The sequence below is a fragment of the Neophocaena asiaeorientalis genome, unplaced genomic scaffold (assembly GCF_003031525.2).
Source record: "Neophocaena asiaeorientalis asiaeorientalis breed wild unplaced genomic scaffold, Neophocaena_asiaeorientalis_V1.1 scaffold67, whole genome shotgun sequence".
NCBI lineage: Eukaryota > Metazoa > Chordata > Mammalia > Artiodactyla > Phocoenidae > Neophocaena > Neophocaena asiaeorientalis.
In genome coordinates, this window is record NW_020173731.1 from 6,426,206 (window position 1) to 6,453,613 (window position 27,408).

The 27,408-nt window shown below is 47.1% G+C and overlaps 1 protein-coding gene across 2 annotated transcripts in view; it reads left to right on the forward strand.

Moving 5' to 3' along the window:
- Positions 1-26,952, forward strand: part of KCNH1 (potassium voltage-gated channel subfamily H member 1) — a 409,116-nt gene extending 382,164 nt beyond the window's left edge. For both annotated transcript variants that reach the window (XM_024751064.1, XM_024751065.1), the window contains exon 11: positions 25,750-26,952. In XM_024751064.1, the coding sequence (XP_024606832.1) occupies positions 25,750-26,604 (855 nt within the window). In that variant the 3' untranslated portion in view covers positions 26,605-26,952. The remainder of the gene's footprint in view (positions 1-25,749) is intronic.
- The last annotated feature ends 456 nt before the right edge of the window (positions 26,953-27,408 follow it).

Consider the following 27,408-nt stretch of genomic DNA (forward strand, 5'->3'; position numbering starts at 1 on the left):
GTGTCCTGTGAGCGGTATCTTCGGCGGCTTGTCACCCCCAACTTGCCTTCATTGGCTCACATGTTGGCTGGCTGATTTTCAAGGGGCAGCAGCAGGGAGGGGGCTCCTCCTAGGTACCACCCCCCAGGAGGGGTACCTGGGACCATCAGGGAGTCACCACTGAGGAGTGGCTGTGCCCTTGGCAGCTGGGCAGGAGGGAAGCGAAGTAAGCCTGGCTTTGTGGGCTCACACCTAGGTTTGAATCCCAGCTCCACTAATTATCAACCAAATAACCTCTGAGCCTCGGTGTACACACTTATGAAATAGATGATGAACGTTGCAACCCAGCTGCTGACTACTTATCTGATAAGATTGACTTTTTTTTTTTAATCCAGAAAAAAAAACATGTGTAGAATGTGGTATACTGATAAAATACTTTTGAAATATCCCTGGCAATTGGGGATGGGTGAGAGGCGCAGAGGAAGGCACGTAGGAATTTGTGGATCCTGCCAGTGGTGGGCAGTAAAACTCTTTGGCCACCTCCCATCCTAACCTCTCTGGTTCCCACGTTTCTCCTTTGGTCATGCAGAGTGACTTCCCCTGCTGCCTGCGGATTGGCCGACCCCAGGCGGGGAGTGCTGCAGGAAGGGGAACAAAAGCCCCCAGAGTGGGCTCTTGTCTAATTCTTGGAAATGAATTGTCCAAGGAGCAAAAGACTTTATTGGGAAGGGGCGTCTAGGAAGAGAGAAGCAGTGTAACGAAACCCAGGAGAACTGCTCAGCCACGTGGTTTGCAGTCTCAGGTTTTATGGTAATGGGGATAGTTTCTGGGTTGTCTCTGGCCAGTTATCTTGTTTGTGCCCATATTTGGTCTGACTCAGCATCCTTCCTGGTGGTGCACGCATCTCTCGGCCAAGATGGATTCCAGTGCAACAGATTCTGGAATGTTGGCAGGACAATATTATGGGCTAGCGTCTCCTCCCTCCGTTTGGCCCCTCTTGAGTTCTCCTGGTTAGTTTTTGGTGGCGGCATCCTGTTCCTTACTGGGACCTCCTGTTGTGAGGCAACTCAGGCAAGTGGTTTTCATCATGCCTGGCCAAGGTGGGCTGTTTCAGTCATCAGTTCCCTAACAGGAGGGTGGGGGGGATTCTACTCCTGCCCCAAAGATGGCTTATGGAAGCTTCTTCTCCACCAAGTGGGGCTCTCTCTTGGCCATTCCCACAGTCACATTACAAAGGTATTCCTCTACCAGTCTTGGTCTGAGCAGCTCTGTGTCCACACAGTGCCCAGGTCTGACCACACACAGCTCCTTTGGCCCCGGTGGCAGGACTGCCCTTCCCACTGAATCAGTGACACAGGAGGACCACATTCGCAGAATGAGGAAGGTGAGACCTTCAATCCAGGGGGACTCAGGGCAGGAACTGCACTTATTACTGGGCGTCACGAGTGCCGTGCCGCGTGCTGTATTAGATCTCCCTTAATCCACATGTCCACCCCAGGGAGCACACTGTTCTCTTTATACTGGCTATAAATATGTCAGAGAGACCTGCTTTGGGGAGGAGAAGGTCCAAAATACAGAGGCAGAGAGTGAAGGTAGACATCTGGCCTGGAGGCTATCGACTGAAAAAAATGCACAACCTAAAAGTTGAGAGTAATGTTTTATTTGGCAGACAAAACTGAGGACTTACGCCCGGGATGCAGCTCAGATAGCTCTAAGGGGCTGCTCAGAAGAGGCAAAGGAGGAGCCAGGATATATAGGAGTTTTTGCAACAAAGACCAGGTATCAAAAGATTACTGTTAATTAAAGAAAACCAGACATCTCAGATTAATGAAATTAGCGCTTTACTACGTAAGGGAAGATGCGAGAAAGTCTGGGCTCATTGAAATCATTCCTTTGATATGCACCTCAGCTATCTGGGGCCAGTGCTGTCTCATCCGAGTGTCCTCAGGGTATACCATTGGTGGGCATCCTGCTTCTATCCTGAGTTCCCTCAGGGCGCACCGTGGAGGCAGCTATAGTGGCTGATGGCTCATGGCTGTAACATCCTTTGTTTACTGATATGACAGGCAACATTTTTTCATTGACAAGACATAAGCTTACCCACGTGGGTCTGTTACACAGTAGGCTAGGGGAAAGACTGGCGAGAAGGGAAGTGAATCCCATTTTCAAATAAAGGCGTTTTCTACTCCCAGTGAGAACCAAGGAGGAAGGAGCAGCTGCACATGCCTCCTGGAGGGGGCTTAAGCTGGAAGGCACGTAGATGCTACAGCCCACAGCCTCGGGTGTCAGACAAGCCTGGGCTTGGCCCCTCACTCACTGTGTACCGTCTCTTGGCCTCAGCTTTCTCATCTGTATAATGGGATGCCAACAACAGCTACCTTCTACCTTGTCTGGATTCATTGAAATCACGTGTGCACAGTGTCAGAACAAGGCCTGATGCACAGGGAGCGCACAGCAACTGGCAGCCGCTGTCATCAAATGATTCTGGGTCCCCTCTGGGGTTGTGGCCCCTGCTTCTCCCCTTCCATGGTTTGGGTTTAATGTCTCTGTGCCCTCTCTTCTCTGCAGTTTCTCTTGCTGTTTCTTATTTTATCCTCTCCGTGAAGCTCTTCTGCAAAGGCTTCTTCTCTTTCTCTTCTTCTCTCCCTCTTGCTATGCTCTGTTCTGTCTATCATCTCTTAGGGCCTCTGTCCCTCTAGGATGCCTGATTCCCCCTGAGCGGGAGCAGGCATCCTCCAGGCCCACTTCTCCTGCTTCCTCCGGACCCTGTGGCCCATTTCTTGCTCACGGAGGATTTCCCACAGGCTAAGCTGGGGGAGGCACCAGCCCTCGGTGGTCAGAACAGACAAGTGGGGCCAGTTTGCAGCACTTGTGCTCCCATCGCCTCCTCTCCCTGAGAAAAGCCAAGAATACTGCAGGCATCCCTGCTCCAAGTTCGTGGGCTGATATAGACGTGGGATGGGAATGACAAATTGTCCAGACGTTCTGGGTCAGCTCAGACGCCAAAAGTTGTTCCTACAGTGAAAGCTTCATCAGAGAAATGTTGAAAAACTGAAGGCCAGATTCTGCAACCCAACAAACCAGCCTTCCTATCCTGTGTGGGATTCAGGACCAACTTCTGCCATCTGGTTATCAAAAGGAGGAGAGAAATACAATCTGTAAGCTGCCTATCCACGCACCATGTGCTTATAATGATATCGTGTGAAACACATGCAGAGGAAAAGGAGGTGGAAGTGATGTCGCCACTTGATATGCACCACAAGCCCCCTAATTTTTCATTAGCTGCTTCCTGAAAATTAAAACATCACTTTCCCAGATGCATTGATGTGCGTTACTGTACTGGAAACAGGCTTGCCTGGTGCAGGGGTGTGTCTGATGGAAGCAAGATCAAAGTCCTTGGAAAAGATGGCCTTTGGCAGATTGCATGGCCAGGCCCCTTTAGCAAGGAGCTGGTCCCTGAGCTCAGCACAGATCCATGGGCCAGAAGGAGGGCAAACCCCCTCCCTCTGTGTCAGCGAGTGGCCGCAGAATCAGCGTACAGTCTGTAATTTTGTGTGAATGTGCAGTTTGGGACACAGATGATTGCATTTGCTCCTGTAGGAATGAGGAGTCATCTGGGATTGAAATAAACACACCCTATGTCTGCATTTGGCTAAACGGTCTTAGGGGGCTGCAAGAGAAGCAGAGGAGCGCACCCCTGAGGGCTGAATTGACTTCTCAGCCCCCAGGCCTGGAGCCTGATCCCAGTGTAGGAGGCAGTACAGGGTCTGGGTAATTGACATTGGTCCTACTTTAGCATTATCTCATTAATCCTCAGGGGTGTTCAGTGCTTAGCCCAGGACATGCTCCAAGCCCAGTGCAAGTAGGTATCCTGCCATGTTTCTTGTGTTCAGTCTACCAGAAAAGTCCTACTAGCTCCCACGTGCTCAGCTCTCTCCAGAGCCCTGGTGACTTCCAGAGCAGAGAAGCGTGAACCTCTGCCCTACCCAAGGTCCCTTCACCCTGGAATCTGCAGGGATCTCGGCTCTGATGACAAAGCTTGGATATCAGCCCACTTGGGCTCTGGTCATGGTTCTGCAGACTAATGGAGTGAACTGTCAGCAGAGGACTTAACCCTCTCTGAGCCTGAGTCCCTCACCTTTTAAAGAGGGGTGGTAATAGTTCCAACTTGATGGGCTTGTGGTTGAGAGTTAAGATAAGGCTGGTAAAGGCTCAGCGTTGGGCTGGGCTCAGTAGGTGGCGGTGAATTGCACTGCTTCACCCAAGGTCACAGCTGGCCAGTGGATGATTCCTCTAAGACGGAGTATTTCTAAGACAGACTTGGGTAAAAACCTGCCTCTGCCTTCCCTGCACAGGCCTCTGTGCACACTGTTCTCTGGAAGCTTTAGAAACAACAGGTCCTTTAAATGACGAGAATAGACCGAGCACAGAGGAGGGAGGGAGGGGACCCTCAGTGCTCGTAGCCAAGAGAACAAGGAGAAAGTCAAGGCCTTGACTGTAGCCCTCACAGGCTCCAGAGAGAGAGACTAGAGTGCTAATGGCACCAGCAAAGGTGACATTAGCCAGAGCCCCTGCCCCAGCCCCCAGTGGCAGCCTGTGGTGAATAAAACAGGGGCTGTGGGTCATCCTGTGGCGGTTCAAGTTCCTCTCCTTCTCATATGTGCTGAGGTTTCCACTGGAACCTTCTTCCTTCGAGGCTCCCTCCTCAGTGATAGTCCAATCAGGAAAACGGAAATTGAAACTACACTAATTTTTTTCTTTTCTTTTTTGCTGAGGATATAATATTTATGTTTAATACTGCTGCTTGCTTTAACATCTTTTTGTCTGATATTAGTATTGTCACATCAGCTTGCTTTATTGTCTACATAGTATATCTCTTTCCTTCCTTTTCCTTTCATCTTTATGTAACATCTCTTGAAAGCAACATATAGTTAAGCGTTGTTTGCTTGTTTTTGAAACTACACTAATTTTTTTTTGCACGATATGCGGGCCTCTCACCATTGTGGCCTCTCCCGTTGCGGAGCACAGGCTCCGGACGCGCAGGCCCAGCGGCCATGGCTTACGGGCCCAGCCGCTTCCGCGGCACGTGGGATCCTCCTGGACCGGGGCACGAACCCGTGTACCCTGCATCGGCAGGCGGACTCTCAACCACTGTGCCACCAGGGAAGCCCAAAACTACACTAATTTTTATTGGGGTATAATTGACTTACAATGTTGTGTTGGTTTCAGGTGTACAGCAAAGTGAATCTGTTATACAAATACGTATATTCATTCTTTTTTTTAGATTCTTTTCCCATCTAGGCCATTACAGAGTATTGAGTAGAGTTCCCTGTGCTATACAGTAGGTCCTTATTAGGTCCTTATATTTTATATATAGTAGTGTGTATGTGTCAATCCCAATCTCCCAATTTATCCCTCCCCCACCCCTTCCCCTGCAGTAACCATAAGTTTATTTTCTACATCTGTAACTCTGTTTCTGTTTTTGTAGATAAGTTCATTTGTAGCCTTTTTTTAGATTCCACATACAAGCAATATCACATGATATTTGTCTTTCTCTGTCTGACTTACTTCACTCAGTATGACAATCTCTAGGTCTGTCCATGTTGCTGCAAATGGCATTATTTTGTCCTTTTTTATGGCTGAGTAATATTCCATTGTATATATGCACCACATCTTCTTTATCCATTCCTCTGTTGGTAAGGTTGCTTCCATGTCCTGCTATTGTGAATAGAAACTACACTAATTTTTCAGAGAGGATTTAAATAAGGGAATTGGTGAAAGAGCAAAAAGGAAAGGTTGAGGGTGCCCAGAGATTAATAATTAGAAGAAGCAGCACCCCCTCCCAGGGATGGGGGCAGAAAAAAGTAGCATTATTAAATCCTGGAAGGCCAGAAGAGGGCCCCAGTTTCTGGAAGGGGCGCTCCACGCAGCTGGTGTCAGACCTCTGAGGAAGAGTGCTGCACGTTTGGTGCTGGGACACCTGAGGAAGAGATACCCCAGGGCGTGTCCCCAGAGCTCTGCGGGCAGAGCTTGGCTTGGGGATGCTCAGTTCACGAGGAAAGCCGTGGAATTGTTCTCTGACTGCACTGTGCACACAGCTGGGCTGCTGCCTGGGCCTTGGAGGAAGCATGGCAAAGCTTGTGCAGGGAATACCACGGACGCTGCTGGAGGGTGGGGCTGAAGTTAACCACTGTTGCTGGTGCCATAAATATAGGAGCAGAAAGCAAGGAGGAAGTCTCTTCTCCTCCTGCCTTTCACTCCTGCCAGGGCCTGCCATTGGTAGAACCTAACTGCAAGCCAGCTGGCAGGGAGTCTGGCAAACATGGTTGGCTGGCTCTCAGTGCAAGCATTTCCAAGCAGAGTATGGCGGGTGGATTTGGTGCTGATCAGCAATAATAACGAATACACACACACACACACACACACACACACACACACACACCCTGGGGTGCACTGTCTAATTTCACCCTCCTGGTGTTCATATATAGATTGTAGTAAAGAGTTTTATTCCCAAGTTAGACAAAACCAAAGACCAGAGAAGTTCAATGATTTGCCCAAGTCAGTCAGTCAGTCACCAAATAGTCCTTGAATGCCTACTGTGTGCCAGGCATTGTTCTAGCTTTAGGACCACAACAGTGAACAAAACAGAGCTTGTTTCAGTAAGGACACTTGTATTATAACTGGGGGAGTGGAGACAATGGGATGAGGAGATAATCAAAGCACATATATAGACAGGTAAATACATCAATTCTCTCACGTACCAAAAGCAAATAGGTGTTATGGGAGGTTAGAAGAGATCCAGGCTTCAGGGGACAGGTATGTCCTAAATACCAAGAACCCAAGTGAATGGCCAGTGGCCATTCTGAGTCACGCTCCACACCTGTGAACGGAGAGCTTTGCTCTCAGGTGTGGAAAGGTTCTTCATCAGAGCAGATTCTGCAGAGCAGCAGATCAGGGGGCGTCTCATCATGATGAAGCCGGATGAGGTAAGCAAAGGCCTTGAACCCTCAGTGGCAAGGCCAGAGCTGCTCTCAGGAACTGTTAGTTGCCCCCTCTCGTTAGGAGAGTGGCTCGATCCACGGCTCAGGAACAGAGCAGCGCCGACCTGTAAAGAGTGCCAGCATCGTAAAAAGGGTGGGCTGCCCTGGATGGTGCGAGTAGGATAAAGGCACACAGGGTGTAAACCATCTGTAGGATTCTAAGGAGAAGCCCCTGGCCTGGCCTCCCTCCCACTCTGTCTCATTCTCCGTGGGTCCTTCTGTAAAATGCAGCTGCTTCAGATCAGCTCAGGCCAGGAAAGCACCGGACCATCAGCTCCCGAGGGGAGGGTTCTTTTTGCTTTCCTTAAGTGTGGACCAGCCACCTCGCCCATCATATTCAGTGGGCACTGCATGAAGACTTTTTGAATGGCTGATCAGAGCTGTTTCCTTGTGGAATGAGGTTTTGGGAGGGTGTCATTTCTTTGTAAGACACAACATGAGGTTTAAAACCAGCGCGAGGGATTCAGGATAGGTCTAAGAAAGGAAGTACTGAGCACAGAGGGCCCCGGCTGCTCTCCTGACAGGGTCTGGGGCGGGGGTAGGGGCCAGATGGGGTGGTCCAACTCCACGGGTGATTCACTGGGGCCTCTCTGGTGTCAGAGGAATGGGCTATATGATCCAGGCTCCATTCCATCCCTAGGATGGAATGCATTCTAGGGTGCCTACAGCTGCAGACCCCTGAGAGCTCCTCCCTACCTGGGGGACAGGGCGTGGCTCTTCTCCCCACCTGCACGTGCCCTGCAGGCAGAAGGCTCAGACAGTACAGACATAAATCACCCTGGCAGAGTTATTTTTGTCTTCAGATTCAGCATCTCCGGGCTCTGTCCAAGATGGAACTTGGAACTGGGAAGTGGGGATAGGGATGCCTGGTGTCCAGGAGGGAAGCACAGAGGGAGAGAGGGCTGGTGTAGTCAGGAGGGTCAGGGGCTACCTGTGTTCAGCTGGTACACAGGCACTGAGCAGGGACATCTTGTCTTCTGAGCGTGTGTGTGTGTGTCTGTGTGTCTGTGTGTACACGTGCATGACCTCTAAACAAGAGTGAACTATATGCCTACGTGGCAGTCTTGCTGTATTTCCCAGTATATGTCTATTTTTAGGTCACTGGTTCTCAAATAGAGGTGACGTTTGGGGCAGGGGGTAGGATGCATAGACATTTTAATTTCATTTTTTTAACTATATAATTCAGTGCCATTAATTACATGTACAAGGTTGTGCGACCATCACCATCATCCATTTCCAAAACTTTTTCATGATTACAAACAGACACTCAGTAACCGTTAAGCGATAACTCCCATTTCCCATTCCCCAAAACTCTCATAGCATCTAATGTACTTTTTGTCTGTATAGATTTGCTTATACTAGGTAAGTGGATCTTATAAGTGGAATCATATAATATCTGGCTTTTTGTACCTGGCTAATTTCACTTAGCATAATGTCTTCACAATTCAGCCATGTTTTAGAAGGAGTCAGAACTTCATTCCTTTCAATGATTGAATAATATTCCATTTTATGTATATACCACATTTTGTTTATCCATTAATCTGTTGATTGACATTTGGGTTGTTTCTACCCTTTGGCTATGGTGAATAATACTGCTTTTGAGCACTGGTGTACAGGTATCTGTTCAAGTGCCTGCTTTCAATCCCTCTAGGTATATATCTAGGAGTGGAATACACAGTAATTCTGTGTTAGCTGCCAAACAGTTTTCCACAGAGGCTGCATCATTTTATATTGCCGCCAGCAATGTGTGAGAGTTCCAGTTTCTCCATACCCTGTCAAAATTAGTTATTTTCTGTTTTTGTTTTTTTATTAAAAACCATCCTAAAGGGTGTGAAGTCGTATCTCATTATGGTTTTGATTTGCATTTCCTATGACATGTATTGTTGAGTACCTTTTCATGTGCTTTTTGGTCATTTGTATGTTTTCTTTGAGAAATGTCTGTTCAAGTTATTTACCCATTTTTTAGTTGGATGGCTTGTATTTTGTTGTTGAGTTGTAGGAGTTCTTTATATATTTCTGGAATGAAATCCTTTTCAGATATTTTCTCCCATTCTGTGGGTTGCCTTTTCACTCTCTTGATTGTATCCTTTGATGCACAAAAGTATTTAATTTTCATGAAGTCTAATCTACCTATTTTTCTTCTATTCCATATGCTTTCAGTTTCATAGATAAGAAATCATTGCCAAATCAATATTACAAACATTTCTCCATATGTTTTCTTCCAACATAACATTCAGTTTTATGGTTTTACCTCTTACATTTAGATCGTTGATCCTCTGTGAGTTAATTTTTGTATGCAGTATAAGGAAAGGGTCCAGCTTTGTTCTTTTGCATATGGATATCCAGGTCTCCCAGCATCATGTGATGAAAAGACTGTCCTTCCTTGGAACCTTTGTCAAAAATAATTAACTGTATAGGTTTAGGGTTTATTTCAGGATTCTCTATTCCATTCACTGTTCTGTAAGTCTGTCCTATGCCAGTACCACTCTATTTTGATTACTGTAGCACTGTAGTAAGATTTTATATCAGGAAGTATGAGACATCCAACTTTGTTCTCCTTTTTCAAGATAGTTTTGTCTATTCAAAATCCCTTGAGAATATATATGAAATTTAGGATGTATTATTTTATGTGTGTAACAATGCCATTGGGATTGTACTGAATCTATAGATTGCATTCACCAGAATTGTCATATTTTTTAAATTAAAGTATAATGGACGTACAACATTCCATTAGTTTCAGCTGTACAACATAATGATTTGACATTTGTATACATTGTGCAGTGATCACCGCAATAAGTCTAGTTACCATCTGTCACCATAGAAAGTTACAGAATTTTTTTGGTGTGTGTGATGAGAGCAACTTTAATATTTGCAATACAGTATTATTGACTGTAGTCACCACGCTGCACATTATATCCCCATGACTGATTTATTTTATAACTAAAAATTTGTATCTCTTGATCCCCTTAACCTGTTTCACCCACTCCCCAATACCCTCCCCTTGGCAACTACCAATCTGTTCTCCGTATCTATGAGGTTTTTTTGTTTGTTCATTTGTTTTGTTTCTTAGGTTCCACATATAAGTGAATTCATAAAGTATTTGTTTTCCTCTGATTTATTTCATTTAGCATAATACCCTCAAGGTCCATCCATGTTGTCAAAAATGGCAATATCTCATTCTTTTTTATGGCTGAGTAGTATTCCATTGTGTGTGTGTGTGTGTGTGTGTGTGTGTGTGTGTATCTCCTGCACCTTCTTTATCCGTTCATCCATCGATGGGCACTTAGTCTGCTTCCATGTCTTGGCTATTGTAAATAATGCTGCTACAAACATTGGAAGTGCGTATATCTTTTCAAACAAGTTTTTTCATTTTCTTTGGCTGAGTATTCAGAAGTGGAATTCCTACATCATATCATAGTTCTATTTTGAAAATTTTGAGGAACCTCCATATTGTTTCCATAGTGACTGCACTAATTTACATTCCCACCAACAGAGCACGAGGGTTCCCTTTTCTCCACATCATCGCTAACACATGTTATTTCTTGTCCTTTTGATAATAGCCATTCTGACAGGTGTGAGATGATAGCTCATTGTGGTTTTGATTTGCATTTCTCTGATGATTAGTGATGTCGAAGATCTTTTCATGTGCCTGATGGCCATCTGTATGTCTTCTTTGGAAAAATGTCTATTCAGGTCGTCTGCCTACTTTTTAATTGGATTGTTTGCTTTGTTGTTATTGAGCTGTATGAGTTCTTTATATGTTTTGGATGTTAACTCCTTTTTAGATATGTGATTTGCAAATATGTTCTCCAATGCAGTAGGTTTCCTTTTTATTTTGTTGATCTTTTCCTTTGTTGTACATAAGCTTTTTAGTTTGATGTAGTCCCATTTGTTTATTTTTGCTTTTGTGGCCATTGCCTTTGGAGTCAGATTCAAAAAAATATCACCAAGTGTGATGTCAAGGAGCTTACTACCTATGTTTTCTTCTAGGAATTTTATGGTTTCTGGTCTTACATTCAAGTCTTTAATTCATTTTGAGTTAATTTTTGTGTATGGTATAAGATAGTGGTCCAGTTTAATTCTTTTGCATGTAGCTGTCCAATTTTCCCAACACCAGTTATTGAAGAGGATATCCTTCTCCATTTTTGCCTCCTTTGTCATAAATTAGTTAGCCATATATGTGTGAGTTTATTTCTGGGCTTTCTATTCTGTTCCATTGATCTATGTGTCTCTTTTTATGCTAATACCATACTGTTTTGATTACTGTAGCTTTGTAATATAGTTTGAAGTCTGGAAACGTGATGCTTCCAGATTATAGTTCTTTCTCAAGATTGCTTTGGTTATTTGGGATCTTCAGTGGTTCCATATAAATTTTAAGACTTTTTGTTCTATTTCTGTGAAAAATGCCATTGGAATTTTGATTCTGTAGATTGCTTTGGGTAATATGGGCATTTTTACAATATTATCTCTTCCAATGCATGAGCATGGTATATCTTTCCATTTTTTTGTCTTCTTCAATTTCTTTCATTAATATCTTATAGTTTTCAGTGTACAGATCTTTCACCTTCTTAAATTTATTCCTAGGTACTTTATATTTTTACAGTTGTAAATGAGATTGTTTTCTTAATTTTAGTTTATGATGGTTCATTGTTAGTGTATAAAAATGGGACAGATTTTTATATGTTGATTTTGTACCCTGAAACTTAACTGAATTCATTTATTAGTTCTAACAGTTTTTTTGGTGGATTCTTTAGGGTTTTCTCTATATAAAATCATGTTATCCACAAACAAATAGTGACAGTTTTGCCTCTTCCTTTCCAATGTGGGTGCCTTTTATTTCTTTTTCCTGCCTAATTGCTCTGGCTAGGACTTCCAATTCCATGTTGAATAAAAATGGCAAAAATGGGCATCCTTGTCGTCTTTCCAATCTTAAGGGAAAAGCTTCCAGCTTTTCACATTTGAGTAGGATGTTAGCTGTGGGTTTGTCATATATGGACTTTATTATGTTGAGGTACATTCCATGTATAACCACTTTGTTCAGAGTTTTATCATAAATGGATATTGAATTTTTCCAAATTCTTTTTCTGCATCTATTGAGACGAGCCTATGATTTTTATTCTTCATTTTGTTAATGTGGTGTATCACGTTGATTGTTGTGAATATTGAACCATCCTTGCACCCATAGAATAAATCCCAGTTGATCGTGGTGTCTGATCCTTTTAATGTGTTGTTGAATTCAGTTTGCTAATATTTTGTTGAGGATTTCTGCACCTATGTTCATCAGGGATTTTGGCCTGTAATTTCCCTTTTGTGTGGTGTCCTTCTCTGGTTTTGGTATCAGTGTAATGCTGGCCTAGTAAAACTTTTCAGAAGAGTTTGAGAAGGATAGGTATTCAATCTTCTTTGAGTGTTTGTAGAACTCACCTGTAAAGCCATCTGGTCCTGGACTTTTGTTTGTTGGGAGTTTTTTTTTTTTTTTTTAATTACTGATTCAGTCTCCTTACTAATAATTGGTCTATTCAGATTATATTTCTTCATGATTCAGTCTTGGAAGATTGTATGTGTCTAAGAATTTATCCATTTCTCATAGACATCTATTTTTTAAAAGATCATCAGGTGGTTCTGGCCCTCTTCCCAGATGATAACCACTGCTGGGACAGGGGAGGTGGGTGACTCTAGGCTTCCTCCCACAAGGTATTGCCAAAGTGAAGGAGCTCTGAGTTACACAGTTGGGCCATGTGCTTCAAGGATGGAGCTTTTGATGAGAAGTGGGGAGAGGTTAAAAGCTCTTCAATCTCTAAGAGGTGCCATTTAGGACTGGTCTCCCCAAGTTTTCTTCTACTCTAATGATTTCTTCTGAGAATGGGGCCACTGTGACCCTTCTCCCTGAAAGGCCAGTGGGGTGAGTGGGGGCCCCTAGGAGTGGAGGCATGGACAGGCAAGCTACTAAAACTGCCTCTGATAGGACTAAAGGTAGCCTCATGGCTTACAGATGGTTTCATCCGGCTTCCTAGGGTGGGAGAGGAATTGGTAGCATGTGTTTCTTGGATATGTCCACAGTGCTGCAAATGCCCCTTGGGAACATGGTGTAGGTGAGGCCACAGGTTGAGATTCAGAGTTTTCAGATCATGTCCATTTCTCTTGTACCATGACCTGGCATGCCTGTCTAGAAGCAAGCCATGTTTCATTTCATCTGCCCTTTCCTCTGCTTCCCTGGGTCACTCCCTCCATACCTGTCGTTAGCTAGAGTCACAGCTTTCTACCTGGTCTCCCTCCCTTCAATTGTCCAAACACCCCACCCCCCTTACCCAGTCATTTCTTTTTTTTTTTTATTTTTTTTGCTGTACGCGGGCCTCTCACTGTTGTGGCCTCTCCCGTTGCGGAGCACAGGCTCCAGATGCGCAGGCTCAGCGGCCGGGGCACGAACCCATGTCCCCTGCATCGGCAGGTGGACTCTCAACCACTGCGCCACCAGGGAAGCCCTACCCAGTCATTTCTTAAACCTTGCTGCCCTTTGTGCTTTGCACAAAGAGAAAGGTTCTTGTGGCCCCTGGGGCAAAGCTCGGAGATGGCCTCCCCTGCTGGGAGGTTACAGGGGAATAATTGAGATGTAGCTCTGATGTACCTTGTGTGTACAGCAGTCTACCTTGCACCAGTGCTGCCTGAGAGCCAAAGCAAGCATTAGCGTCTTCAGCTTGCAAATGAGGAAAATAAGGCTCAGAGAGGAAAGTTTCTCGGCTAGTTGTGGCTGGGGTATGACTCAGACATGGTTAGCTGGCTCTACACACAGTGCTGGAAGAGGATTCTGTGAGAAAACAACGCAGACTCAAGCTCTGGCCTCCTCTACTTCTGATGGTGTTTGCAGAGAAGGCTGCTTGAGCCCTTGGGTGGGCTCACCTTGCTACGTGGCCCAGGCTGCTCCCTCCTGTGTACCCCTCCTGAGTGAGCCCCGACTCTCAGTGGTCATTGTGGGACCAGGCGTGACTCTAGAGCTGGGGTATGGTGCCCACACTTTAGCAGGGACAGGGAGACCTCTGTCCTGGCCTAGGAAGGCAGTGGAGCTACTGGGGCAGAGACCCCGCTGTAACGCAGTGCTGCACGAGCAGAGAATGCAAGTGTGAGGATGGAGGAGACGCCCTCTAGTCACCCCTCTCACACATGCACCCCATATTCCATAGGGGAGGGGACTAGGCCTCAAAAGGAAAAGCTCAGGGAGCCAATAACCCTCTCCCTTATCATTAAGAGCCCTCCACCTCCGGGGAGCCCGTCTCCAGACCACTCTTTCTACTCCCCACCCCCACCCAGGCGCTCTTGCTTCTGCACGGCCCTGTGGGGAATGCAAGATTCCTCCCAACTGGGCTCCCAGTTCCTCCCCACCGCATCCCCATCACTGAAACACCCCCCCAGGGATAGGGGCAAACGGGACTAGCTCTCCAGACGAGTCCCATCGCTTCGTTCAGGGCTGCTCTGCTGAGAGCTCGCGAGAAGGCACATGTACCCGAGTGCACATCAGGGAGAGAACTGGTCCTCGCTCTGGGATTCTCCCACACCACCTCTCACCTCTCCCCGTGAGGGGGGTGGGAGACTTCACCGTATAGCCCAGGTGTGATGAATGTCTGGAGTTCAGATATGAGTGGGACGGTAGTGGATACTTTCTCAAGGAGGGCAGAACCGGCAAGTTTCCTTGGCAGCTGAGCGGCTGTGCCCTGATGGAGCAGTGGGAAGGCATCCCGCTTGGGGGTCATGCATTTGATGGCTCTGAAAGTCAGCATCCTAGTATAAGAAATGGGAATTTTAACAGTGCAACAGAAAATTATTTATTGGGAGAGTCAAACCCTAGAATAATCCAGTGAAGTTGTTCTAACCATCATGTTTCAAAACTAGACAATTGCTTGAATCGAATTCTTTGCTCTAGTGCTTTGTGCGTGGGACGGTATGATCTGCTGGCTGAAACGATGAGTGTCACAGTGGCCCAGTCACATGCCACAGGGTGGCACAGATCACAAGGGACAGTGACAGTGATGTCAGAGCTAACTCTTCAGTAACATACAAGTTCTCAGAATTCTCAGTTGTTTGTCCATTTTGGTAGAAAGCGACAATTTTTAAGAGTGGAATTACAACTATGCAAATACATGCTTTGTATCCGATTCTTTAATCCAGAAAAAATAAGAGAATGCAGCCAACCAGAAGATGTTGGGGGTGGGAGGTGGATGGATCTTTCCTTGATTATTGTCCTCTTTTGGCGGTGAGAAGGACAAACTGCAGAGGTAATCCAGAGTACATCAGGTGCAGGCTTGCCTGGGTGAATGACTTCCGTATCCGCTTCACCGGGTGGCTGTGAGGAGTGAGTCACAGATGTGTACAAAGTGCTTAGCCCAATATCTGGTCCTTTGTTGAATGCCTGGTTGGTGTTAGCCGCTACTTGTGTCGAAGGCTTAGCTGAGGAAGGGAGAAGCGCTGGAGAGTGGCTCGGATGTAAGGTGGTGATGAAACGTCAAGTCTCAGCGCTTGCCTGTCTCTCCCGACGCTGGGCTCCCCTTGCTGCTGTTTTCAGGACAGACCCTTTCCCCTGTTTTCCAGGCCGGAAGGCAAAAGGAATATTCAGAAGACTATGCCTAGGGTGGAGATAAACCTGGTCCCAACTTTCCAAAGCCATGATAAGCAGGATTGTGCAGGAGTAGAAGGTTGAAGGGGGTGGAGGGCAATGAGCTGAACCCTCAGACAGGGAAGTATTTGGTGGGTTCGATTTCTGCAAGTCACAGTTCATCTTCACCTTTTTTTAGATTATTATAGTTGATTTACAATATTGTGTTAGTTTCAGGTGCACAGCAAAGTGATTCAGATGTGTGTGTATATATATATATATAATTTTCCATTATAGGTTACTACAAGATATTGAATATAGTTCCCTGTGCTACACAGTAAATCCTTGTTGCTTATCTATTTTATGTATAGTAGTTTGTATCTGTTAATCCCATACTCCTAATTTCTCCCTCCCACTCTCTTTCCCCTTTAACCAACCGTAAGTTTGTTTTCTGTCTGTGAGTCTGTTTGTATTTTGTATATAGATTCATTTGTATTATTTTTTAGATTCCACATGTAAGTGATATCATATAATATTTGTCTCTATCTGACTTACCTCACTTAGTGTGATATTCTCTAGATCCATCCATGTTACTGCAAATGGGAATATTTCATTCTTTTTAATGGAGTAATATTCCATCGTGTGTGTGTGTGTGTGTGTGTGTGTGTGTGTGTGTGTGTTTGCCACATCTTCTTAAACCAGTCATCTGTTGATGGGCACTTGGGTTGTTTCCATGTCTTGGCTAGTGTAAATAGTGCTGCTATGAACACTGGGGTGCATGTGTCTTCTTGAATTATGGTTTTCTCAGGGTATATGCCCAGAAGTGGGATTGCTGGATCATATGGTAGCTCTATTTTTAACTTTTTGAGGAACCTCCATACTGTTTTCCATAGTGGCTGCACCAATTTACATTCCCACCAAAAGTGTAGGAGGGTTCCCTTTTCTGCACACCCTCTCCAGCATTTTTAACTTGGAGACTTTTTGATGAAGTCATTCTGACAGGTGTGAGGTGATACCTCATTGTGGTTTTGATTTGCACTTCTCTGATAATTAATGATGTTGAGCATCTTTTCATGTGCCTGTTGGCCATCTGTCCTCTTTGGAGAAATGTCTGTTTAGGTCTTCTGCCCGTTTTTTTGATGGGTTGAGGGGTTTTTTCTTTTATTATTATAATGAGTTGTATGAGCTGTTTGTATTCTTTGGATATTAAGCCCTTGTCGGTCACCTCATTTGCAAATATTTTCTCCTATTCTGTAGGTTGTCTTTTCGTTTCGTTGATCATCTCCTTTAATGGGAAAAGGTTTTAAGTTTGATTAGGTCCCATTTGTTTATTTTTGCTCTTATTTCTTTTGCTTTGGGAGACTTATCTAAGAAAATATTGCTACAATTTATGTCCCAAGAATGTTTTGTCTATGTTCTCACTAGGAGTTTTATGATGTCATGTCTTATATTTAGGTCTTTAAACCATTTTGAGTTTATTTTTATATATGGTGTGAGAGAACATTCTAATTTTATTGATTTACATGTAGCTGTCCAGCTTTCCCAACACCACTTGCTGAAGAGCCTGTCTTTTCTCCATTGTATACTCTTGCCTCCTCTGTTGTAGATTGACTGTAGGTGTGTGGGTTTGTTTCTGGGCTCTCTATTCTGTTCCATTGATCTATATGTATGTTTTTGTGCCCACACCACGATTCCTGTAGCTTTGTAGCATTGTCTCAAGTCTGGAAGGGCTACGCCTCCAGCTTTGTTCTTTTTCCTCAGGATTGCTTTGACAATTCTGGGTCTTTTGTGGTTCCATATAAATTTTAGGATTATTTGTCCTAGTTCTTTGCATCTTCCACTTTCTTAAGTTCTCCTATGGAATCATGAGACGGGATAGTGTTAACCTGATTTCAAAGGTCATGATTAGTGCTTCCCTAGACAGGGGGGAGGTGTTGTTGAGGGAGAGTTGGAGGCTGAACGCTGGTCTACCTGTCTTAGCACTGGAGCAACTCTGATGGGGGAGGCGTGTCACCAGCTCCACATTTGGCCCCATTTCTTCCTGCTTGATTGGTGACTTGGCTCACACTGAGGAAAGACGGGTGGGAAGAGAGACTGCTCTGGCTGGGAGAGGTTGAAAGGTCTACGAGACGTCGATATAGCCACGCTGTGTGTGGGAAAATTCAGGTTTAGAGTTGGGACTGGAGTGAAAAGCAACATTACTTTGTGAATGTGAAGGGAGGGAGAGGTTTCTCACAAGTGTCACTTCACTGCATCACTGCAGCAAGGTTGGAAGTAGGAATTTTTGTTGAGAAGACAACTGAGGCTTAGAAAGATCAGGAAATTTCTTCAGGGTCACAGCAGGGTGGGCATCTGTACCAGTCTTGTCAGCACCTCTGTTGGCTCTTAGCTGCATGAAGGTGAGGTGAGCATTGAAGCAGAAAGACCTCATGGAGCACAGAGAGCAAAGGGCAGGGCTTTGGGGGAGGACTGCATTTAGGGGATGGAGGAAGAAGAAGCCGTAAAGGAACCGAGTCCTAGGGCTGCCGTTACAAATTGTCTCCATCTGGGTGGCTTAAAACAAGAGAAATTTATTCTCTCACAGTTGTGGAGGACAGAAGTCTGAAACCAAGTTGTCTGTAGGGTTGGCTCCTTCTGGAGGCTCTGAGAAAGAATCGTTCCATGCCTCTCTTCTAGCTTTTGGTTGCTGTCAGCAATCCTTGGCATTTCTTGGCTTGTAGCTACAAAACTCCAGTATCTACCTCTGTCTTCACGTGACCTTTTGCTCTGTGTTTCATGTCTTCTCTTTTCTGTCTCTAAGAAGGACACTTATCTTTGGATTTAGGGCCCACCCTGATGCGGAATGATCTCACCTTAAGATTCTTACCTTGTTACATCTGCAAAGACCCTTATGCCAAGTAACATCACATTTTGAGGTTCGGGTGGACGTATCTTTTGGTGTCTGTAATTCAGCCTCCTACACTGAGGGAGCACAAAGCAAGGAAGAGAGTGGCAAATATGGCCCTAGTGAAAGGCCAGAGGCCAGTGGCTCCCACACGGCAGTGCCATCTCTTCTCTGAGCAGCAAACAAGGGATGTATCTCCTTCACTTGGTGGCTTTGAGAAGGAGAGATCCTCATTCCTCTTGGGTTTGAATCTTCCTGAAGACAGGAACAGGTGCATCTGTAGGAGTCTTTCAGACACAGGCCAGTCTGTCAACAGACACCTTGCTGATCCTCTCGTTCTCAGTGGGGGCCCTTACAAGAGTGAATGAGATGATGCCACTCCTCATGGGATGTCACTAAGGGATCATGGTCATGGTCCCTAAGGGACAAGGTCATTCTTGATTAATGCCAGAAGAAAGTACAGATGTTGCATGGTAGTGGGAGGGACTGGCTTGTGAGCCGCACTCTGAGAGCCACTGGACCAGGTCACTTGAGAGCAGAAGACCTCTAACCTCTAGATTCTTCATGGATAAAGTCCACTGGGACCTCTGCATTCCTGTTCCTCCTACCCGGTGCCGTGCCCTGAGGGTAACTGGTGACCTCACCACTGTGCAAGGAGGCAAGATCTTCCCAGGAACCAAAACACTCAGCTCGTGTGTCTTACAGCTCCTCTTTCTTGCCTTGACCAATCAAAGCCTGACTCTCACGCTAAGTCACACCCCTATCCTGATAAATCAAAGGACCACACTAACAGGTCCTAATGTACCTAGTGAATCCTCTCCTTAAAAGCTCTGAGAGCCTCAGCTTCATGGCCTCTCCCCTCACCTTGGCCTGATCTCTCTGCTTCACAGTTCTGTCCCTGGATTCTTTAGAGAACTTGCTGATGGACTGGGAGTAAGAGAAACTAGTGGAGAGAGGTGGTGGGGCAGGGATGGAGGTTATTAACGTATGTGAGAGAAGATCACCCTTTTCCCTAAAACCAAGGCATTTTCCTAGCAGAATGGCTTAGAACGTGGGCATGGATGGGGGCTCAGATGGCTGAGGTTTGAATCTTAGCTCCACTATCTGAGTATCCTTAGGTGGTCACCTACCCTTTCTAAGCTTGGTTTCTTCATTTAAAAAATGAGGATAAAGACTTTCCCCACCTGCTGGGGCTGCTATGAGGATGTCATGAGATAACACACATTTAACAAAGTCAAAAATGTAACAAAGTCAGCCCCTCCCACTGGGACTACTACCACAAAGACATCTTTCCCTGGTGGGTGGCCTTTCTGCCTTTGTGTCATTACATGTGCTTCTCCCTGTGTGAGCCCCTTTGCCCAAATCTTTCACCTTTTATTCCCAATTCCGGCTCATCCTTCTAGAATCATCTCACGGGTCGTCCCCACAAAGAATGATACATAATACATTTACTCAGCAACTATTAAATGTCAGGTACTCTTCTTAAGAGTTTACTTATATTATCCAACCTTATCCTCATGATAGCCCTATGAAATCAATAGCTTTATCTGCTTTTACAAAGAAACTGAGGCTTGGGGACCATGATCCCAAGTCTGTCTGGGATCCAAAGCTTGTGCTCATGTTGCACGTGACTCCACTGACTCCGCCCTCCCCCCACCCCCACCCCACTCCGGGCACATTTAGCCCCTTGTGCTTCAGCATGTGCCCACATGGAGGACAGCAGAGTGGCAGTGATCTCACCAGTCACCAGCCCTGGGGTTCTGAGTCCCTGGTCAGCAGATCTGGCCTGGGCTGCCTGGGTCAGAATCACCTGGGATCTTGTTGCAAATGCCAGTTTCTGACGCTGCCACGGGAAATTCCCCCTCAGTAGATAACAACACCTCCTCCAGGTGGTTCTGAAGTGCAGCTAGATTTGAGAACTGTTGTTCTGGTCCAGCCAAGCAAGGACATGACTTGCCCGAGGTCACACAGCAGCCAGTCAGCAGCAGAGTTGGGACCACTGTAAGCCTGTGTTCTTTCTACTGTTCTCTGTGTGTTTCAGATTTGGGCCATGCGTCTGAATTCAATTAAAACCAAAATAAATCCCTTTTGGTTTATCTATGGTTTTCTCTGATTCATACGTCAGTCTCTATTTATGCAAACCACTGAGAACTGACATTATGTAAATCTTTTTACTCCCCAATCTAAGCTCTTTTAAGCAACTGGACTCCCGTTCTCTGTGCTGTCAGAACTCTAGGTGGTCCCTTACCCTCCCGGGGCTGTCTTTCCCCCTACATGTGCTGCAGGGACCCTGTTGCTCAGTGACCCTGAGGGGACTCCTCCCCTTGGTCTGGTCTTAAGGGGGCTTAAGAGGGACCGGGCCCTCCTTAAATGCAACCCAGAAGAGGCAATCGATGGTCCTGACTCACCTCAGCTTCCAGTGGGATTACTTTTTCAGACAAACTTGAAAGTAACTGCTCAAGAAGCCCTGCAGATTGAAGAGCCGGGTGTCAATTCAGTTCAGCTCAACAACTGTTTGTTAACGGCCTCCCAGGCTCTAGGCCATTGCTTGCTGAGCCTTCAGAGGAATGTGGAGATAGATGAGTGAGACACAGCAGCCACCTCTGCCCTGGGGCATTCTCTGTCTCCCCATATCCAATCAGTCATGAGCTGCTCAGCATTCAGCATGGGTCTCCCATGCCCAACACATCAGGCACCCCTGTGGGCTGGCAGGACTCTGTCTGGCTAGGGAGGATCCAGACCTATGCCATCAGTGGTGCCTGGACCAGTGTTAGCCTGTGTCTAGGGCTGGACCTCCCCAGTGGGTGATTAGTGGGGGTCCCTGGTAATAACCTCTCCAGACAGACCCTGGCACCTCTCTGTTGATGTGGCCCCTGTCTACAGACTGCTGATGTGAAGAAAGGTGACGTCGAGGCAAGAGCACTGGCCAATACCCTGAAGTTCTGTTTCTGCTTAGCTGTGTGACCTTGAGCAGGCCACCCTACCAACTAAACCCCAGTCTCCTCCACTGTCAGATTGTGGAGGAAGTCCTTGCACACCTCCCAGGAGCTTTAGCTTAAATGAGATGATGCACTTGAGTATGTGGAATATGCTATAAAACACAACACAAAGTACTGTATTATTAAAATCATTAATTGTTCATTCTCAAAGGGACTTTAGAGATGATCTCATCCAGTGGTTTTCATAATGATAGTTCAGGCCACAGAATCCTTTCCTGGGATGAAGTCTTACATTGAAGCCCAATACGTAACAGGAAAATGGAAAGAAAGAAGACCCGGCACAACTCTGCTGGGAGCTGAGGGAGGAGGTTGTCCCGCTGGGTGCGAAGGGGTGGCTTGCTCAGGGCCCAGCAGGGCTGAAATGAGCACTCCCATCTTCCAGTTCCTAGTCCAGGCTCTTCCCATTGACATCGGATTGTCTTCCACAGGAAGATCCAAGTTTACATAAAAGAAAAATTCAAGAGCAGTTGTCCTTAGATCTAAAATACTTGGTCAAATGCCTGGTCACAGCTGCCTCTGGAGATGAAGACTCCATGAGTAACTTCTCCAAAACATCAGCGGAAGCTAGTAAGCAGAGGCCTAGACCTCAGACTAGAAAAGCTGTTAGACCACATCAGCTCTGGTCCCCTTGGGGGAATGCTAATTTTACTTGCTGATTCTCAAAGGCAGGCTCAGGCATTTCTGCAGGGCAGAAGGATGTTCCCTGGTTTACCTGCCCATTGGATGAGCCAGTGATGTTCAGGTGGGGCTACCCCAGGCACACAAGGTGACCCTTTAGGAAAAGCCAAGAAGCTTCAGAAGACTCAGCACAGACCCAGACACCCACGTCCCCTCCCCAGGAGAGCCCCAGCCCGTGAGTGCTGAACTGACCCCACTGATGATGTGGCCACAACATCCGAATATGCTGCCCAGGCCAGGCCCCTGGCCCCTGGTCCAGGAGTCTGACCCCCATGAGGCATTTGGATTGAAGAGCTCAGTATTTCCACGCCCTCAAGGAAGAGCTACCATTTCCCGTCACACATACCCACCATGGATGCATACTAAGCATTTGTGAGCCTACTGGTATACTTCATACTTCACCGTACAACCGCTTGGTGTAGGAAGTTTGGGGTTGACTCCTCGATATCTGAAGAAGTACTTCCTTTTCTTTAGTCTTAAAACATCTCATTTCCGGTCTCAAGGGCCGCCTGACCTTTGAGGTTGAGAGAGCTGTTAAGAGGACCCTGTGTGTTCTGAGCCAATCCCTTCCTTTTATAACATTATGACCTCTGTGATTGCATCTTTCCAGGTTAAGACATTCTAACATTGATTCATTGGCTTATATTTATCTGTTCTTTTTCTTCATCCATCCTACAGATATTTACCGAGGACCCCCTAGGTGCCAGGTACTTTCTAAGTGCTGGAAATAGCGAACAAAACAGACAATCCCTGCTCTCGTAGGGTAGGTAATAAATCTTTAAAAAGTAAAAGACACAATGTGGCACGCCAAGTACAGTGCTAGACCTGCAGAGAGCCTTCCGAGGGGATAAGGTATGGACGTAAGTAACTGGTATCTTGTTTGGGAATTGTTGCTTGCAAGGAATAGAACCCCACCCAAACGAGCTCAAGTAAAAAGGGGGATATTGATAAGAATCAGATGTCCTTCAGAATAAAGGCAGGACCAGAGCAGTCGGCTCTAAACGCCATCATCTCTCTGGGGTGTATTCACATTGTCATATGTTCTCCCTTCCTCCATCTTTTTCTCATTCCTCCTCTCTGTCCCACCTTCCTTTCTTATCCCCTTTGCCCCCCCCTCCCTTCTCTAAGAAGGGGTGTGAGTAGGGGAGGCAACAGATGGCATCACTACTACAAGTGGACGCAAGATAGTAATTAGGGCAGAAGAGTGATGTGAGCACAGCAAGGGCCGTTAAGGTTGGGAGGTGGGAGGATGACTTAGAGCTCCATGGAATCAAAGAAGGCTTTCTGGAGGAGGTGCTGTTTGAGTTGGGCCTTGGTGTGAGGAGGATTTGGACTCCTCTTAGAGATCAGGGTCCATTGCCAGAACAGAGAAAGGAGGTGGAAGACTGCCAACTCAGAGCACTGGGAGGACAGAAAAGGTCCTGGTCACTCTACTTATCATCATCCCTCCATCCCTATGATGCCTTCAGTTAGGTTCCTCTTCAGAGTGGATGGGATTCTCCTGAGTGCCATGGCTTGGACCTGCAGGATCCAGACTACAGGAGCACATGGGGTATGGCTGAAAAGGACCTGGGGAGACAGGGTTATGAGATTACATAACCCTGGGCAGGGCAGAAGATGGATAAGGGCAGGGCTGGGAGAAATGCTGTCCAGTGGAGGTTAGAAAGCCACTCACTGGGACCCAAGTAATGTGGCTTGAAGATTTAGCCAGGTGGCAAGAGGGGCGGCTGCTCCGTCCTTCCCACCTGTTAGTGTCAAGTCATCCAGTGACAGAAGCTTTGATGGAGAAGTCACGTGACAGGTGAGCCTCCAGTCTGCTGACTGATCACTGGCACCAAGCACACAATTCAGTGTTTGTTGGGTTCCTCTGTATTTATTGGCACTTTATATAAAATGACAACGTTGTCGGTCATATCTGAGAACCTAATGAGTGGTGCCATCCGAGAGCCCCGGGTGGGGTGGGGCGGGGCCTTCCTGGAGGAGGTAGAATTAGTCACATATTATATGTGTCTACAAGTTAAAAAACAAAAAGGCCTTGAAACGGTGGGGACAGGAGGATTCATTTTGAGCGTTCACAGTTAGCCAGTGCTTTCACATAAGTACTCTTCTGTTGGCTTTCCATCAAGTCGGAAAAGGAGGGATTTTTCCCACTTTTGAAGGAGGAAACAGAGACTCAGAAGTTAAGATACCTGTTGAGATCACACAACTAATTGGCAGAGCTGGGACTTAATTCTGTCTGACCCCAAAGCCCAGGCTCTGGGCATGCCAACACATGTGCCTCCCCAAGAGCTGGGGGTCCTGCAGCAAGTCTCTGGGGCAGGTTCTGGGCTGGTCAGAGGCTGCCCGCACAGGGCTGTCCAGATTGTGATGGAAAAGCTGCCCCTGTCCCTCCCACAGACCTCTCCTCTACTTCTCAAGGATCTCAATTCCTCTGGTCCCCAAACCAGCATTTACAGTTTAAAAAATGACCTATTGCAGGTTGCTTCTTTCTTACAAGTTCAGGTATGGGATGAGTCAGACATGCCCCTGAGTGTACCTGCTACATGCAGCATAAGTCAGAAATTACAGGGCTTTCCCATAATCGGATGTCGGCGCAAGGGAAACCCTGTAATATGTGGCTTACGCTGCGCTCAGATCCAGAGTCTTGAGACGGTATTGTTGGCTGCTGTCCATCCACTGCATGAAGCACTGTCATCGTCAGGAAGAACTTGTTGGACGTTGGATGGGTCTGGGGCTTAACTGCTTGAGCACAAGTGTCTTGGAGGAGACCTATCTGTTATGTGACATTTAGCCACTCTGAGCCTTGATCTCCTCTTCTCTAAAATGGGGATAACAATATGTGTCCCTGTGACTTTACAGTGTCGTCGTAAGAAATACACGAAGTAACATTAAGGTCACGGGGCCTTTCTTCTCCCGTGAGCTCCCTCACGACAGGGAGGGCTTCTATGTGAGAACAGCGTGTACTTTTCACAGCCAACTGCATTCACTTAGGGTCCAGATCTGCAGATGACAAGGGCAGCCTTAGCCGTCACCCTGCCTGGGAACTCGGCTGAACTTTCTTGCCCTGGACTGTGGTGTAGAACTTCAGTGCATCAGAATCACCGGGGGAGCCTTTTAAGTTACAGATTCAAGGGCTTCCCATCTGGTGACTTTTAGTGCAGTAGGTCTGAGGTGGGGTCAGAGAAATGATTTTTGAAAAGCTTACCAGGTGATACTGAATTGCAGGCCAGAAAGGGTTAAAGGGGACCCAGGCTCAGAGGCCAGGACAGGCTCCTTGGAGGAGGCCACTTGGCATCTCCAACCTCTAGGCCTGTAGAGATGGAGAGGTTGGGGGTTTGTTTCTGTTGAAGAGGATGACAGCAGGAGTCAATTCCTTGCTGTTGGAGAGGTGGGAACGAGGGTCAGCAAAGGAAAGTGATGGCAGTCACTGAGCAAGGACCTGGAGGTCTTGCAGGGATGTGACTGGACTGTGAGCCCCCTCCCTTAAGGCTGGAGCAGGACACCAGGCCTGTGATGGGCAGAGGGGCCGAGCTTCGCTGATGCCACAGCTGGGTTAACAGGACGTGTCATTCTGTCTCCCTCCAGATCGTGTTCCGGAAGATCAGCGATGTGAAACGGGAGGAGGAAGAGCGCATGAAACGGAAGAACGAGGCCCCCCTGATCTTGCCGCCGGACCACCCTGTCCGGCGGCTCTTCCAGAGGTTCCGACAGCAGAAGGAGGCCAGGCTGGCCGCGGAGAGGGGCGGCCGGGACCTGGACGACCTGGATGTGGAGAAGGGCAGCATCCTCACCGAGCACACCCACCACGGCCTGGTGAAGGCCAGCGTCGTCACCGTCCGCGAGAGCCCTGCCACGCCCGTGGCCTTCCCTGCGGCCGCCGCATCCACAGGGCTGGACCACGCCAGGCTGCAGGCGCCGCCGGGGGCCGACTGCCTGGGCCCCAAGGCCGGCGGGGGTGACTGGGCCAAGCGCAAGGGCTGGGCCCGCTTCAAGGACTCCTGTGGGAAGGCTGAGGACTGGAGCAAGGTGTCCAAGGCCGAGTCCATGGAGACGCTCCCCGAGAGGACAAAGGCGAGTGGTGAGGCCACGCTCAAGAAGACAGACTCGTGTGACAGCGGCATCACCAAGAGCGACCTGCGTCTGGACAGCGTGGGCGAGGCCAGGAGCCCCCAGGACCGGAGCCCCATCTTGGCCGAGGTCAAGCATTCGTTCTACCCCATCCCTGAGCAGACACTGCAGGCCACCGTCCTGGAGGTGAAACACGAGCTGAAGGAGGACATCAAGGCCTTGAACACCAAAATGACGAACATTGAGAACCAGCTCTCTGAGATACTCAGGATATTAACTTCCAGAAGATCCTCTCAGTCTCCTCAGGAGCTGTTTGAAATATCGAGGCCCCAGTCCCCAGAATCAGAGAGGGACATTTTTGGAGCGAGCTGAGAGGTCTGCTGAAAAAAAAAAAACAAGTCGAAGACAAAACACCCTATACCCTCCTGCCCTATAGACATCACCTCTACCACACACACCTACATGACCAACAACTTTCAAAGTAGCCTCGTCCCGACAGAAAATCCAAGTGGGACCAGTCGCTTAGGCACGCTCTCTCCTTTTCTCTATCTGGGGGAAGATCCGGGAAGAGGACTGTGCCACCACCCTGCAAGATGGCAACTGCACCTGAACCGTCTTTGCACAATTTTGGAAGAGGAGGCACGCCATCTAGAGGGTATTTTCCTCCATTTTAAATTTTTTACTGCCATGATATTTGTAAAAGATGAAAACTACCAGGAAAGAACAGCAGCCATTGGGGATTGGTGGGAGAGCACCGAGAACCCCTCGTGTATATTACCACGCTGGGCTCCTTCGCCAGGACCGCCGGAGACTGTGGTGGGCACAGGGAGTTCCCAGCATTCCCTGCCCTTGGACAGCCTGTGTCTGAGGTCACCGTCTATTTCCCTACTGTAGTCATTTGTAACAAGCTCGGGACAGGGGGAGCTTGAGGGACAGGGAGGGGAGGGTAGAGCCTTTCGACTTTCTGTCTCTGACGGTTAAGGTCGAAAAGCAGCTGAGGTGCTTTGGGTGCCTCCTGTAGACACTTAGAGCCGGGAATCTTCAGGTCTCCTTTCCCAAGAGAAATGAGCCAAGTGTAAGAGCTGGAGAGGGGCGGTGACGATCCAGAGGTTCTCTGGGCTATGGTCTGCACCCTGCTCCTATAGGATAGTGGAAGGGGAGGGCCCTGGAGGCCCC